General features: G+C 40.1%; 1 protein-coding gene across 2 annotated transcripts in view; it reads left to right on the top strand.

Annotated features, from left to right (window-relative positions):
- Positions 1-16472, top strand: part of LOC124257589 (low-density lipoprotein receptor-related protein 1B-like) — a 186555-nt gene extending 170083 nt beyond the window's left edge. For both annotated transcript variants that reach the window (XM_046691687.1, XM_046691688.1), the window contains 4 exons: positions 9534-9671; positions 10906-11184; positions 11950-11991; positions 13446-16472. In XM_046691687.1, the coding sequence (XP_046547643.1) occupies positions 9534-9671; positions 10906-11184; positions 11950-11991; positions 13446-13498 (512 nt within the window). In that variant the 3' untranslated portion in view covers positions 13499-16472. The remainder of the gene's footprint in view (positions 1-9533; positions 9672-10905; positions 11185-11949; positions 11992-13445) is intronic.
- Positions 16473-17824: the final 1352 nt, after the last annotated feature.

Here is a 17824-nt window from a genome sequence, read left to right on the forward strand (position 1 = left end):
TGCCTGTCCTCAATGCACCAACATGATAACCTTACAGCGTGCCTGTCCTCAATACACCAACATGTTTACCTTACAGGTTACCTGTCTTCAATACACCAACATGATAACCTTAAAGGGTGCCTGTCTTCAATACACCAACATGATAACCTTACAGAATGCCTGTCTTCAATACACCAACATGATAACCTTACAGCGTTACTGTCTTCAAAACACCAACATGATAACCTTACTTAATGCCTGTCCTCAATACACCAACATGATAACCTTACAGGGTGCCTGTCTTCAATACACCAACATAATAACCTTACAGGGTGCCTGTCCTCAATACACCAACTTGATAACCTTATAGCGTTCCTGTTCTCAATACACCAACATGATAACCTTACAAAATGCCTGTTCTCAATACACCAACATGATACGTTTACTGGTTGCCTGTTCTGAATACACCAACATGATAACCTTACTGAATGCTTGTTCTCAATAAACTAACATGATATCTTTACAGGTTGCCTGTTATGAATACACCAACATGATAACCTTACAGAATGCCTGTCTTCAATACGCCAACATGATAACATAACAGGGTGCCTGTCTTCAATACACGAACATGATAACCTTGCAGGACGCCTGTCTCCAATACACCAACATGATAACCTTACAGAATGCCTGTCTTCAATACACTAACATGATAACCTTACAGGTTGCCTGTTCTCAATACACCAACATGATAATCTTACAGGGTTCATGTACTCAATACACCAACATGATAACCTTACAGGGTACATGTACTCAATACACCAACATGATAACCTTACAGGGTGCCTGTCCTCCATACACTTACATGATATCTTTACAGGTTGCCTGTTATGAATACACCAACGTGATAACCTTACAGAATGTCTGTCTTCAATACACCAACATGATAACATTACAGTGTTCATGTACTCAATACACCAACATGATAACCTTAAAGGGTACATGTACTCAATTCACCAGCATGATAACCTTACAGGGTGCCTGTCTTCAATACACCAACATGATAACCTAACAGATTGCCTGTCCTCAATACACCAACATGATAACCTTACAGGGTGCCTGTCCTCAATACACCAACATGATAACCTTACAGCGTTACTGTCTTCAAAACACCAACATGATAACCTTACTTAATGCCTGTCCTCAATACACCAACATGATAACCTTACAGTGTGCCTGTCCTCAATACACAAACATGATAACCTTACAGGGTACCTGTATTCAATACACCAACATGATAACCTCACATGTTGCCTGTTTTCAATACACCAACATGATAACCTCACAGATTGCCTGTCCTCAATGCACCGACATGATAACCTTACAGCGTGCCTGTCCTCAATACACCAACATGTTTACCTTACAGGTTACCTGTCTTCAATACACCAACATGATAACCTTAAAGGGTGCCTGTCCTCAATACACCAACATGATAACCTTACAGCGTTACTGTCTTCAATACACCAACATGATAACCTTACTTAATGCCTGTCCTCAATACACCAACATGATAACCTTACTTAATGCCTGTCCTCAATACACCAACATGATAACCTTACAGCGTGCCTGTCCTCAATACACCAACATAATAACCTTACTTAATGCCTGTCCTCAATACACCAACATGATAACCTTATAGCGTTCCTGTCCTCAATACACCAACATGATAACCTTACTGGTTGCCTGTCCTCAATACACCAACATGATAACCTTACAGTGTGCCTGTCCTCAATACACCAACATGATAACCTTACAGCGTGCCTGTCCTCAATACACCAACATGATAACCTTACTTAATGCCTGTCCTCAATACACCAACATGATAACCTTACAGCGTTACTGTCCTCAATACACCAACATGATAACCTTACTTAATGCCTGTCCTCAATACACCAACATGATAACCTTACAGTGTGCCTGTCCTCAATACACCAACATGATAACCTTACAGGTGTGCCTGTCTTCAATACACCAACATGATAACCTTTACTTAATGCCTGTCCTCAATACACCAACATGATAACCTTAAAGGGTGCCTGTCCTCAATACACCAACATGATAACCTTACAGCGTTACTGTCTTCAAAACACCAACATGATAACCTTACTTAATGCCTGTCCTCAATACACCAACATGATAACCTTACAGTGTGCCTGTCCTCAATACACCAACATGATAACCTTACAGCGTGCCTGTCTTCAATACACCAACATGATAACCTTACTTAATGCCTGTCCTCAATACACCAACATGATAACCTTACAGGGTGCCTGTCCTCAATACACCAACATGATAACCTTACAGCGTGCCTGTCTTCAATACACCAACATGATAACCTTACTTAATGCCTGTCCTCAATACACCAACATGATAACCTTATAGCGTTACTGTCCTCAAAACACCAACATGATAACCTTACTTAATGCCTGTCCTCAATACACCAACATGATAACCTTACAGTGTGCCTGTCCTCAATACACCAACATGATAACCTTACAGCGTGCCTGTCTTCAATACACCAACATGATAACCTTACTTAATGCCTGTCCTCAATACACCAACATGATAACCTTACTTAATGCCTGTCCTCAATACACCAACATGATAACCTTACAGGGTGCCTGTCCTCAATACACCAACATGATAACCTTACTTAATGCCTGTCCTCAATACACCAACATGATAACCTTACAGGGTGCCTGTCCTCAATACACCAACATGATAACCTTACAGCGTGCCTGTCCTCAATACACCAACATGATAACCTTACTTAATGCCTGTCCTCAATACACCAACATGATAACCTTACAGCGTGCCTGTCCTCAATACACCAACATGATAACCTTACTTAATGCCTGTCCTCAATACACCAACATGATAACCTTTACAGGTGTGCCTGTCCTCAATACACCAACATGATAACCTTACAGCGTGCCTGTCTTCAATACACCAACATGATAACCTTACTTAATGCCTGTCCTCAATACACCAACATGATAACCTTACAGGTGTGCCTGTCCTCAATACACCAACATGATAACCTTACAGCGTTACTGTCTTCAAAACACCAACATGATAACCTTACTTAATGCCTGTCCTCAATACACCAACATGATAACCTTACAGTGTGCCTGTCCTCAATACACCAACATGATAACCTTACAGCGTGCCTGTCTTCAATACACCAACATGATAACCTTACTTAATGCCTGTCCTCAATACACCAACATGATAACCTTACAGTGTGCCTGTCCTCAATACACCAACATGATAACCTTACAGAATGCCTGTCTTCAATACACCAACATAATAACCTTACAGGGTGCCTGTCCTCAATACACCAACATGATAACCTTATAGCATTCCTGTTCTCAATACACCAACATGATAACCTTACAAAATGCCTGTTCTCAATACACCAACATGATACGTTTACTGGTTGCCTGTTCTGAATACACCAACATGATAACCTTACTGAATGCCTGTTCTCAATAAACTAACATGATATCTTTACAGGTTGCCTGTTATGAATACACCAACATGATAACCTTACAAAATGCCTCTCTTCAATACACCAACATGATAACCTTACAGGTTACCTGTTCTCAATACACCAACATGATAACCTTACAGGGTTCATGTACTCAATACACCAACATGATAACCTTACAGGTTGCCTGTTCTCAATACACCAACATGATAACCTTACAGGGTTCATGTACTCAATACACCAACATGATAACCTTACAGGGTACATGTACTCAATTCACCAACCTGATAACTTTACAGGTTGCCTGTTCTCAATACACCAACATGATAACCTTACAGAAAGCCTGTTCTGAATACACCAACATGATAACCTTACAGGGTACCTGTATTCAATACACCAACATGATAACCTCACATGTTGCCTGTCTTCAATACACCAACATGATAACCTCACAGATTGCCTGTCCTCAATGCACCAACATGATAACCTTACAGCGTGCCTGTCCTCAATACACCAACATGTTAACCTTACAGGTTACCTGTCTTCAATACACCAACATGATAACCTTAAAGGGTGCCTGTCCTCAATACACCAACATGATAACCTTACAGCGTTACTGTCGTCACAACACCAACATGATAACCTTACTAAATGCCTGTTCTCAATACACCAACATGATACGTTTACTGGTTGCCTGTTCTGAATACACCAACATAATAACCTTACTGAATGCCTGTTCTCAATACACCAACATGATAACCTTACAGTGTGCCTGTCCTCAATACACCAACATGATAACCTTACAAAATGCCTGTTCTCAATACACCAACATGATACGTTTACTGGTTGCCTGTTCTGAATACACCAACATGATAACCTTACAGAATGCCTCTCTTCAATACACTAACATGATAACCTTACAGGTTGCCTGTTCTCAATACACCAACATGATAACCTTACAGGGTTCATGTACTCAATAGACCAACATGATAACCTTACAGGTTGCCTGTTCTCAATACACCAACATGATAACCTTACAGGGTTCATGTACTCAATACACCAATATGATAACCTTACAGGGTGCATGTACTCAATTCACCAACATGATAACCTTACAGGTTGCCTGTTCTCAATACACCAACATGATAACCTTACTGGGTGCATGTACTCAATACACCAACATCATAACCTAACAGGTTACATGAACTCAATACACCAACATGATAACCTTACAGGTTGCCTGTTCTGAATACACCAACATGATAAACTTACAGAATGCCTGTCTTCAATACACCAACGTGATATCCTTACATGGTGCATGTACTCAATACACCAACATGATAACCTTACAGAATGCCTGTACTCAATACACCAACATGATAACCTTACAGGGTGCCTGTTCTCAATACACCAACATGATAACCTTACAGGGTGCCATGTACTCAATACACCAACATGATAACCTTACAGGGTGCCTGTCTTCAATACACGAACATGATAACCTTGCAGGACGCCTGTCTCCAATACACCAACATGATAACCTTACAGGTTGCCTGTCCTCAATACACCAACATGATAACCTTACAGATTGCCTGTTCTGAATACACCAACATGATAACCTTACAGGTTGCCTGTCTTCAATATACCAACATGATAACCTTACAGGTTGCCTGTTCTGAATACACTAACATGATAACCTTACAGGGTGCCTGGTCTCAATACACCAACATGATAACCTTATAGCGTGCCTGTCTTCAATACACCAACATGATAACCTTACAGAATGCCTGTACTCAATACACTAACATGATAACCTTACAGTGTGCCTGTCCTCAATACACCAACATGATAACCTTACAGGGTTCATGTACTCAATACACCAACATGATAACCTTACAGGGTACATGTACTCAATTCACCAACATGATAACCTTACAGGTTGCCTGTTCTCAATACACCAACATGATAACCTTACAGGGTACATGTACTCAATACACCAACATGATAACCTTACAGGGTGCCTGTCCTCCATACACTTACATGATATCTTTACAGGTTGCCTGTTATGAATACACCAACACGATAACCTTACAGAATGCCTGTCTTCAATACACCAACATGATAACATTACAGGGTTCATGTACTCAATACACCAACATGATAACCTTAAAGGGTACATGTACTCAATTCACCAACATAATAACCTTACAGGTTGCCTGTCTTCAATACACCAACAAGATAACCTAACAGATTGCCTGTCCTGAATACACCAACATGGTAACCTTACAGGGTACATGAACTCAATACACCAACATGATAACCTTACAGGGTGCCTGTTTTCAATACACCAACTTGAGAACCTTACAGGGTACCTGTATTCAATACACCAACATGATAACCTTACAGGTTGCCTGTCTTCAATATACCAACATGATAACCTTACTGATTGCCTGTCCTCAATACACCAACATGATAACCTTACAGGGTGCCTGTTCTCAATACACCAACATGATAACCATACAGGGTACCTGTATTCAATACACCAACATGATAACCTTACAGGTTGCCTGTCTTTAATACAACAACATGATAACCTTACAGGGTGCCTGTTCTCAATACACCAACATGATAACCTTATAGCGTGCCTGTCTTCAATACACCAACATGATAACCTTACAGAATGCCTTTACTCAATACACCAACATGATAACCTTACAGCGTGACTGTTCTCAATACACCAACATGATAACCTTACAGGGTGCCTGTCCTCAATACACCAACATGATAACCTTACAGGGTGCCTGTCCTCAATACACCAACATGATAACCTTACAGGTTACCTGTCGTCTCAATACACCAACATGATAACCTTACAGCGTTCCTGTCTTCAATACACCAACATGATAACCTTACAGGGTACCTGTACTCAATACACCAACATGATAACTTTACAGGGTGCCTGTTCTCAATACACCAACATGATAACCCTGATTACAGGGTGCCTGTCTCAATACACCAACATGATAAACAGGGTGCCTGTTCAATACACCAACATGATAACCTTTACAGGTTGCCTGTTCTCAATACACCAACATGATAACCTTACACCTGTCTTCAATACACCAACATGATCAATACACCAACCTTTACAGGGTGCCTGTTCTCAAGTGATAACCTTACTTAATGCCTGTCCTCAATACACCAACATGATCTTACTTAATGCCTGTCCTAAAAACACTAACATGATAACCTTACAGTGCGCCTGTCTTCAATACACCAACATGATAACCTTACAGTGTGTGCCTGTCCTCAATACACTAACATGATAACCTTACAGCGTTACTGTCTTCAATACACCAACATGATAACCTTACAGGTTGCCTGTTCTGAATACACCAACATGATAACCTTACAGTGTGCCTGTCCTCAATACACTAACATGATAACCTTACAGTGTGCCTGTCTTCAATACACCAACATGATAACCTTACAGTGTGCCTGTCCTCAATACACTAACATGATAACCTTACAGCGTTACTGTCTTCAATACACCAACATGATAACCTTACAGGTTGCCTGTCCTCAATACACCAACATGATAACCTTACAGTGTGCCTGTCCTCAATACACTAACATGATAACCTTACAGAGTGCCTGTCTTCAATACACCAACATGATAACCTTACAGTGTGCCTGTCCTCAATACACTAACATGATAACCTTACAGCGTTACTGTCTTCAATACACCAACATGATAACCTTACTGGGTGCCTGTCCTCAATACACTAACATGATAACCTTACAGTGTGCCTGTCCTCAATACACCAACATGATAACCTTACAGGTTGCCTGTTCTGAATACACCAACATGATAACCTTACAGAAAGACTGTCCTCAATACACCAACATGATAACCTTACAGGGTACATGTATTCAATACACCAACATGATAACCTTACAGGTTGCCTGTTCTCAATACACCAACATGATAACCTCACAGATTGCCTGTCTTTAATACACCAACATGATACCCTTACAGGGTACATGTACTCAATACACCAACATGACAACCTTACAGAATGCCTGTCCTCAATACACCAACATGATAACCTTACAGGTTGCCTGTCCTCAATACACCAACATGATAACCTTACAGGGTGCCTGTCCTCAATACACCAACATGATAACCTTACAGGGTGCCTGTCCTCAATACACCAACATGATAACCTTACAGCGTGCCTGTCCTCAATACACCAACATGATAACCTTACAGCGTGCCTGTCCTCAATACACCAACATGATAACCTTACAGCGTGCCTGTCCTCAATACACCAACATGATAACCTTACAGCGTGCCTGTCTTCAATACACCAACATGATAACCTTACTTACAGGGTGCCTGTCCTCAATACACCAACATGATAACCTTACAGCGTGCCTGTCCTCAATACACCAACATGATAACCTTACAGCGTGCCTGTCCTCAATACACCAAGATGATAACCTTAGAGCGTTACTGTCTTCAATACACCAACATGATAACCTTACTTAATGCCTGTCTTCAATACACCAACATGATAACCTTACAGCGTGCCTGTCCTCAATACACCAACATGATAACCGTACAGGGTGCCTGTCCTCAACACACCAACATGATAACCGTACAGGGTGCCTGTCCTCAATACACCAACATGATAACCTTACAGGGTGCCTGTCCTCAATACACCAACATGATAACCTTACAGCGTGCCTGTCCTGAATACACCAATAGTTCAGGGCGAAAGTGTGCTTTATCACACTATACATGATGGTAGAGCTAACTGTATTTCTTTTCAAAGATGCCAGATTTAATACTTTCTAAGGATAGTTACAATTAATCTAAGGCAGAAAACAAACGACGGTGTCGGTGACCTAAATAAGAATCCTCGCACAGGGCTAACTGGCGCGCTGTTCTATTGACGTTACCAGAAAAATACAAATGATAACAATTTGATGACGGTTTACTTTCTGGTTAAATATCTTCTCTTAAATCATTTTAATTACATCTGTGAGTACCGTAAACCATATGGGGCAATACGAACGTCGCATTTCTGCTACCAACGTAAGTTTAGATCAGTACATCCGGATGAAGCTGACTAGTCAAACCACATTCCACGGAAGCATTGTGGGAATATAAACATTGCGAACGTTACCGTGTCGCTATAAAACTTGTGAGTCGAACTGAGATATTTTAACCGTGGGAAAACATAAACGTAATGTTAGCCGAGTGAAGCAACTGCAAACCAAGAAACGGGATGCATTGGAGTAGTTTACTGTAGGAGGCTGTACAAGGCGATGACAACTGACATGCATCGTGACGTCGGTTACATTGTGACGTTATGCAAAAGTGTTCGATTACGAGGGGGCAGACTAGAATGGCGCAGTGACGCCTATACATTGTGACGTAATGCAAAAAGTGCACATTATCGTCCGAAACATCTTAGCATGAACTGCATTACAGTGTTATATAACGGCGTGATCGGAGACCGTTCGGAGATGTTTACCACTTATATGAAACCCACGCGTATATAGAGGCTAGACAACCAAGTACCACTATTGCGGATTACAAGGTTTCTCCGGAACGCCTATACTCCCTGCAGTCTTAAATATGATGAATGGAAAATTAATATGACACCTTTATGAAAAGTGAATGCCAGACTAAAGAATAACCAGTCTCAATTATCCAACGAAACAAACATCCCATTTGTCTAAAAGCCAAAGAGGCGTTGAAAGTTATATGAATAGACAACTGAAATTCCCGAAGACAACTACATACATTAAACAATTAAATACGTTTTGAGTGATTACGCCACATTTGTCCTTCATTCAGAAACTAACCACGTTCAGAGGCACAAGCTGTATTAGACATCAGCATTCCGTAACTTCTTTGAGTGGCATTTTAGACGTTAGGAAGTATTTCCTTGGATGCCTGTTCTCTATACTCAACCTTTAACTAATGATCTTCCAGAATGCAAGCCCGGAACATACGGCAGGGGGTGTTCCTCCTGTGGCCACTGTAAAGAGGGAACAACGTGTAATCACGTGTCCGGAAAGTGTCCGAGCGGCTGCCAAACAGGTTGGCGGGGAGACACGTGTCAGCAGAAAGGTATATAATCTTTAAACGACAGATAAGTAATTCTCCTCTCAATTGAAAACTCGCCACTATATTTTAAATAGTAAGGCAACAGGCAAACTATGTCCCACGTAACACTTTAGTATATCATCAACGCAAAGCAGTTGAATCTTGAATTAAAGACAAACGTGGACTTAATGATATAATGACGTATTGCGATTGATGTGTTTGTTAAATATTCTTCTCCAAGTGGATCGTGAATATACACATCATGGTCAAAGCGAAAATAGCGTTAACTAGACTTGAACAAAATTTAACAACAAGACACTTGAAAAACATTTCTGTTAAAAATCACCACTAATTTGAACATTTGAGTAGATTTGAATATATACATATATTGAAGTACATTTCAGTGTTATAAAGCCTTGATACAGGACGGAGATGTTTACCACTTATGTGATTAGAGGGTTTCTCCAGAACGCCTACGACCCGTGAAGATCCGGGGTAGAATAGGTCTTCAGCAACCCATGCTTGCCACACAAGACGACTATGCTTGTCGTAAGAGGCGACTAACGGGATCGAGTGGTCAGGCTCGCTGACTTGGTTGACACATGTCATCGGTTCCCAATTACGCAGATCGATGTTCATGCTGTTGATCACTGGATTGCCTGGTCCAGACTCGATTATTTACAGATCGACGTCATATAGCTGGAATATTGCTGAGTGCGGCGTAAAACTCAACTCACTCACACACTCACCAGAACGCCTACACTCACTGCAGTCTTAAATATGATGAATGGAAAAATAATATGACACCTTTATGAAACGTGAATCCCAGACTAGAGAATAACCAGTATCAATTATCCAACGAAACATACATCCCATTTGTCTAAAAGCCAAAAAGGCATTGAAAGTTATATAAATGGATAATTGAAATTCGCGAAGACATCGCCAAAAATCAAACAATAGCGTAGGCTACGGCGAGTGATTACACCACAGGTGGCCTTCATTCCGAAACTAACTACGTTCACAGGTGCAAACTGCATAAGAAATGAGCATACCAAAACGTTTTTGAGTGGCATTTTAGAAATTGGGGAGTACAATATTTACAAACTTTATGACGTTTAGATACAGACTCCGACGTTTAGGTACAGACTCTTGCACCGTTGTCCATAAAGTTTGTCAATAGAGCACTCCGTACCTGAGTACTCAGTCTTGTTCTTGACTTCGTTTCCTTGAAAGTGTATAACGGATGCTTCTGCTCCAGAATGCCCATCTGGAATGTATGGATCACAATGTTCACTTCCGTGTGGGCGTTGTAAGAACGGACCGATGTGTAACTCAACTGACGGTGCTTGTCCGCAAGGGTGTAGCGCCGGGTGGAAAGGGGCCACGTGCAAAACGAGATGCAGCCGGCTGTACTACGGGGAGAACTGTGGAAGAATGTGTGGCTACTGTCGTGGAGATACGTGTAGCCCTCTCACTGGAGTATGTCCAATTGGGTGCCAGACCTACTGGAAGGGGCCTCTTTGCCAGGACCTAAATGGTTAGTTTATAAAATATCTTTTCATTTATCATATATTTGTCAGCATGTCCCGACAGCATCACGTAAATACTCAAACCAAGACCAGACACATCCCTTTCCACATTATACCCGTGAACATCTGGCTTAGAATTGGTCTTCAGCATTGTAACCATCCGAGCCACATTGTAATCACATTTTAAAATACTAGCTACCAATTCTCACATAAATTACCCAATTTTGTGCATGAACTATAACTGTTCAGTTGACGAGTATTGCAAATGAACTATCGAATACTACACATTGTGCGTGTTATTGGACATACATACATTTCAATCAATCTGTATTTCGGTACTTAAAAAGACCACAGGCCTGTAGTACATTTAGAGTTTACATGAGTAGATAGAAGTCATTTATAAATTCTTTTCTGCAACAATACTTTTTCTTAATACATACATTTATAACTACCTTTGCCTTTGAAAGAGAAACCTAAAATTATACTCGCAATTATATCACATGTGAAGTATTGCCTTTAAAATAATTTAAGAATTAACAGAAACAGTTTTGCGTCACTTTTAGGAACCACACCTCCCGTAAACAGGCCCTCGTGTCTTTGCGAGGATTAAAGTTAAATGTTGTTTTTTTACATGACTCGAAATTCTTCACAGTACCATACATCATAATGTATGATGTATTGTTTGAAATTTATTAATCTGAAATCCTCTGGCTTGTGGTCCTGTATATTTTGTTTTATTAGTATTATGTGTTTCTCATAATTTATATTTGTAGTTTTAACCAGCCCAGCATCCCTGGCAAGAGGAAGGTTCGTTGGTACGTATTGGACCTTTTACAATGATATTGATAAATTGACAGGTGTGTGGTCTATGCATGGATGGTTGACCGTGTTTGGCAGCTTGACTCTGAGAGTTTCTAGGACTTTGGTCCTGCCTCACAACGAAATACATGTCATACATGTGGTCACGCCTTAGGCAAGTGAGTTTGTTCAAAATTGATTCTGTTCACCCAGACGAAAATGGGTACCCAGTGGGATAAGTTGTGTGACTATTACCTTCAAGCGTGAGACCGCCTCCGTGGTGTAGTGATTAGAGCGTCCGCCCGGAGAGCGGAAGGTCGCGGGTTCGATCCCCGACAGCGTCATACCAAAAGACCTTACAATATGGTACATGTTGGTCCCTGCCTGGCGCTCGGCATTAATGGATACAACAAGGACTGGTCTGCTCGGAGTCAGTATAATGTGTCTGAGTGGGGTATTCATGCTTCACTGCGGCATGGTATCTCAGTGGGCTAGTACTATAAAACCAGCTTAAGTCTGGACTAGTACAAGCAGCCGTACACTCTGCACGTCGTCATATGAGCGGACGACGTAAAACCCAATTTAACCTCACCTTCTGGCGCCTACAGCTTGGATTATCCAGGTTAATAATTTGCTTTGCTTTGATGGTTAGCGCAATGTGCATTCACCTAGTAAATGAAGTTTAGCGCAAAATAAGTGAACATATTATTATTATTTATTACACCTACATCCACACTTATGACGTACCAAATATCTGTGTTCGTCGTCCTACGGTACACTCTGAGCTGGACGATACTAACATGTACATTTTACCCTCGTGGTTGACTTGGTTGACACATGTCATCGTATCCCAGTTGCTTAGATCGATTATTTACAGCCAAACAAATAAAAACTAGAAGAATCTACACAGGTTTGTCAGTCATGGTATGGTTCCTGACACCTCTGAAATCAGGCCAATTTGTCAGCTGATCTGACCGCTGAAGGCTAATGGGGCCATGATGTCAACTGAGAATTGTCTGATGTTCTGGTGATGTCTCCCTCGGTCGGATTTGGATGGGCTTACGTCAGAAATGGGCTTTACACATTGTACCCATATAGGGAATCGAACCCGGGCCTTCGGTGTGAAGAGCGAATGCTTTCAGCACTAGGCTACCCCACCGTCCCAATACAATGACGATATAGCATGTGAGCGTGTGAACTCAGAAAGCTGAGTGAGACTTCCAAAGACACCAATGTCTCATGAGACCATTCTCACTTTCTGGAACCGTTTACAAAACAGTCAATCAAAAACGGAACCCTTATAAAGAGTGGGGTGATTCGTCAAGCGTTAAAAATGTTGTACATTGTCAATACGTGACCACGTGATTTATTAAAACACGTGGATACACAATGCCCTGTAATCTCTCTCTCTCTCTCTCTCTCTCTCTCTCTCTCAATAAAGTATTGACTCTCGATTTACACTTTTTTCCAGATGCTCTCATCTTCGCTGCTGCTGCTTCAAGGATCTTTAAACTGTTCATTTGACATTCGTGTTTGATGTGATAGCTCTTCCGATACCATATTGTCTTTCCCGTATAAACACAGTTCAAAAACAAATCCTACTTATACATGTAAGGTGATTAGTTGTGATATGTCGTAAAACATTTACAGTTCCTGGTTGTTTATCAATTTACAGATTAGGGACATATGACATATGCTCTGAAAGCAAGTCATACATGGGGTAGTCTCTGTGTAATTGATGTTATCTGGAGGTGAATGTGAAAGTTGGAAACAGCAGTGTCGGATAAACCGGAACATCCGATTCATTCAACACAAAGTACTAATTTGCTTCTATGAGAGTCAACTGTATAATCTTGGATATGTTAGATTGTCAAATCAGTCATTTCGTGAAATGACTAAAGATTTCAGTCGTGAAATGAATAAGATGTCGCCAGTCTTTAGTCTTGGTATCACTCATCCACACTACCAGCATGTCTTTTATGTCGCCATTTGCCCTGTCATCTGATCCTTGACTTTGGGGATGGCGTGGCTTACCATGTACTCGTGCTAGTTCTGGCCAGACGTGTTGAATTTCTTTAATAACATGAGACGTGAACTCTGATCCATTATCAGATTGGAGGCTCAAGAAAATGTCAACGTTGTCCGTGGTCTCAATAGGCAAAACTTAGTTAAGTGATCCTGATATACCATAATCCAGAGAAATGGCTGACCCACTTAGTAATTTCACGAAATGGCTGACCCTCTTAGTCATTTCACGAAATGGCTGACCCTCTTAGTAATTTCACGAAATGGCTGACCCTCTTAGTAATTTCACGAAATAACTGATTTCTCATTCTGACTGTAACAGACATACTCAGCAGGCATGCAGTTATTTTCGGTGTAATTTGTTGAATAGTTTGTCCATACTACTTCAGTGTGAACTGGATTCTAAATCCATTGGTCTGGTATTTGTATCGTGTTTCGATGTGTATATAACGAATGTTATTATAGTAAATGGTGACGTCTTAATGGTACTAGTTATGCTACTTTTACATTGTGACGAATGCTGATGTATTTGATATGGTAAGACACAAGGGTGAGATTCTGTTCTGTTATCAAACATCATTCAGTATGTGAACACTAGTATGAAGTGACTTTGCGAAAAAGTGTAAAACGTAAGGCTACCAGCTTCAGTAGAAGCGAGATTTGTGATGTCAATTTACTGTGGTGTCATGGTAACGAAGACGCCACAATGGTCTGCTGATCTTTATGATGCAATCTGATTGTTGTTTATTGTCATCTCACTAAACCGGCACCTACTTTTGGTCTAACTTTAGATAATGTTTTTATGAAATAGTTATAGCATATTTGTGTCATATTTTTATTATTGCAATTTTAAAGATGTTATTTTTATTCATTTATAAAATTGTTGAGGTTATATTTTATTTGTTTGGGAAATTATTATATTTTCTTTATTCTTTATAGTAGACTCTAAAGGAGAAGTATTAACTAAAAACACAAAACACAATTTCAGAATAAGTAAATATCAAGATATGCAATCAAGTTTCTCATATCGAAAGTAAGAAGCACAAAATAAGAGTGGAAATGTAATGATGTTATGATGCATTTGTTTACCGACATAAACAGGTCAGTGTTTATCCCCTTAAGTTATGACGTAATTGGTGCAAATTTGAATCGGTCCCCTGGCTAGTCCTAAGGCAAAAATATCCACATTAATGTATGGACATAGTATGTAAAAGGTATGCAAAATCTGCAACATTATAGATTGATCGTACTTACTTTCATTCATAAAAGTTCATCAAATATTTACCACAGTGTTGACGAATGACATCGCTACCGGTGACTGGGTTCTCAAAATTCACGTTATGGGACGTTTACTGAAGGGTAGTATTCACATAAATGTGACAAGTAATCAGAAACATTCTGACAAACTGCGCATTGTCATTCGCTTTTATTGTTTTCATTGTAATTGTAACAAAGAGTCGGCAAAGCTGATAACTACCGTTATGGTTGTTCAGAAATTATGACATATCCCAAGAGGTTAACACAGAAGGCTGCGCAGAGGGACACAAGAATCACACTCTTGTACCTACACCACGTGATACGTGTGTAATAGGGTCTAATGACGTCATTCTGTTATCAATTGGCACCAGTGACGTCATATTGCAAGGGACTTAAGCCATGGTGTATTTATTATGGAAGTAAGGACCCCCCGTAAATTTGAAAAAATTGAATATAATAACCAAAATAAAATAAAATACTTATTAACTTACTTCCTTACTTACTTACTCATTACTTACTTATGATATCTGTATTGCTTTGGCTATGAAACTACTAAGCAAATACCTATTGTGCAGAAAAACTGCAAGTAAAATAATGTTTTTAGTGAACTTCCCCTTTAGGAGGTTCTATTTATTTGTTCATCTAAAAATCTTTTAGTTGTTCTAGTTATTATCAGGGTGTTTTGTCAGTCGACTCGCTGTGTAATATGTGCTTCTATGTTTCTGTTTTATACGGCACTCAGCGATAATCCAGTTATATCAACGCTGTCTGTAACAGCCGGTTTGGAAAGAGAACAGTTGCATGTAATAACACTGAACACTGTAAATACACTTTCGTTTTAGAAAAGTATATATTTGGTGAAAACTAAAGACAAATCTAAATCTTTTATGCTTCCTATCACTGAACCCGACCCCCGATCTTCGCTCCGTACTCCCCCATCCAGAAATCGCCAGTCCCTGACGGACTTTACATAATATTGACAAAGGGCTTCATAGGCTTTGAATCTCGTACAAATTATTTTGTGTGTGGCTTTTTTTATCTTTTGTTTTGATCTGTAGATTTGTTTGGAGCTGTCCATTTTACTCATTTACTCAAGATTGCGAACTTCCGATATTTGTTATTCCTGTTCAGAATGTAGATTTGCTGATTTTTATTGTTTCGTTTATATTTGATATTAATTTATAAAATTAGAAATAAACTCTTGTGAATATTGTAAGGATTTGACCATGAATCAGTGTTCATTTTAAACGTTTTACGTGGATTAGTCACAGCTATGTTTTCGTTCGTTAATTCGTTCGATCGTTCACGACGGTGGCCTGTGAATATACAGGGCGGGTCAGACAAACCCGTGACTAATAAGAGCAATTATCTTGCCTCACACATAAATGTCGTTTTCCGATTGGCTGAGCGCTCTTCTATTATTTCCAATGTACCCCGCTTTCGAGCGAGTAACATTTGCTATGTACCCGCTGGGAATGCCGAACTCATTTGGTACTTCGTAGTAGTAATTATTTTCCTCGAGGTATGATATACGGAAATTACCGATGTTTACCGAATGCAAATCGATAGAAGGGAGATAACTCTATATTTGTTTTTCTTGTCTTGTACTCCATACTATGATCGGATACCCGTGCTTCAAACAGTTCATAATTACCATTGAGGTGTTCGGTAAGATAAATACGTTGTTCACTGGTCCCTCGGGGTACATCATCCCATGCCCCATCCGAGACCAGTGAACAACAATGGAGAAGTTGTCTATCCATAGAACATCGGTCCTGTTCACCCTACCAGCTTCTAAATGCCACTCAAAGAAGAAACTATACTTCTCAGCTGAATTATTTAATATATGTTTGAATATCCTAAGTATATTCTCACCAATTATCGAAGTGCACGATGTCTCAGTCAGCATTCAAAGAATACTTGTACATGGTTTGTTGTTTAAAGTATACAATTTGAATATGTGATGCCCGTTTCTGGTGGCCCTCGAAATTGCAGGAAATATTGATGAGGAGTAGAAGCCAATTAATTGACTGTGCAATGCTATATCATTGGACACTGAGTACAGGCACACTGTTGAGTGAGGTGTCCCCGCCTGAAATCTTCTACCATGTGTTTCCACCATTACCCTCTGTATATTGATTCATGCATTTCTATTTTTTAAAATCTTAATTTTCTCCTGTCAGTGACTGATTAAAAACCGTTATGTTATGTAAGCAGCCAGCAAATTCTTTTGTATCGAAAACTCTATACTGTTTCGGTGTCGTAATCTGACAATTTAAGCGCATGTCACTGTCAGACATGTATTATGAGCGATGGTATTGGACTTTAAGTGTACTGTACGTATGTACATTTTCACAAGACCCGTAAAGACCCGGTTTAGAATTGATCTTCAGTAACCCATGCTTGTCGTAAGAGGCGACTAACGGGATCGGGTGGTCAGGCTCTCTTACTTGGTTGACACATGTCATCGTATCCCAATTGCGTAAATTGATGCTCATGATGTTGATCAGTGGATTGTCAACCTTCTTTCGACCGATGGAATGGAAGACATCAGGAGCAGTCAAGATC

This window comes from Haliotis rubra, unplaced genomic scaffold (assembly GCF_003918875.1).
Source record: "Haliotis rubra isolate DU_JTF1 unplaced genomic scaffold, ASM391887v1 Scf668, whole genome shotgun sequence".
Taxonomy (NCBI): domain Eukaryota; kingdom Metazoa; phylum Mollusca; class Gastropoda; order Lepetellida; family Haliotidae; genus Haliotis; species Haliotis rubra.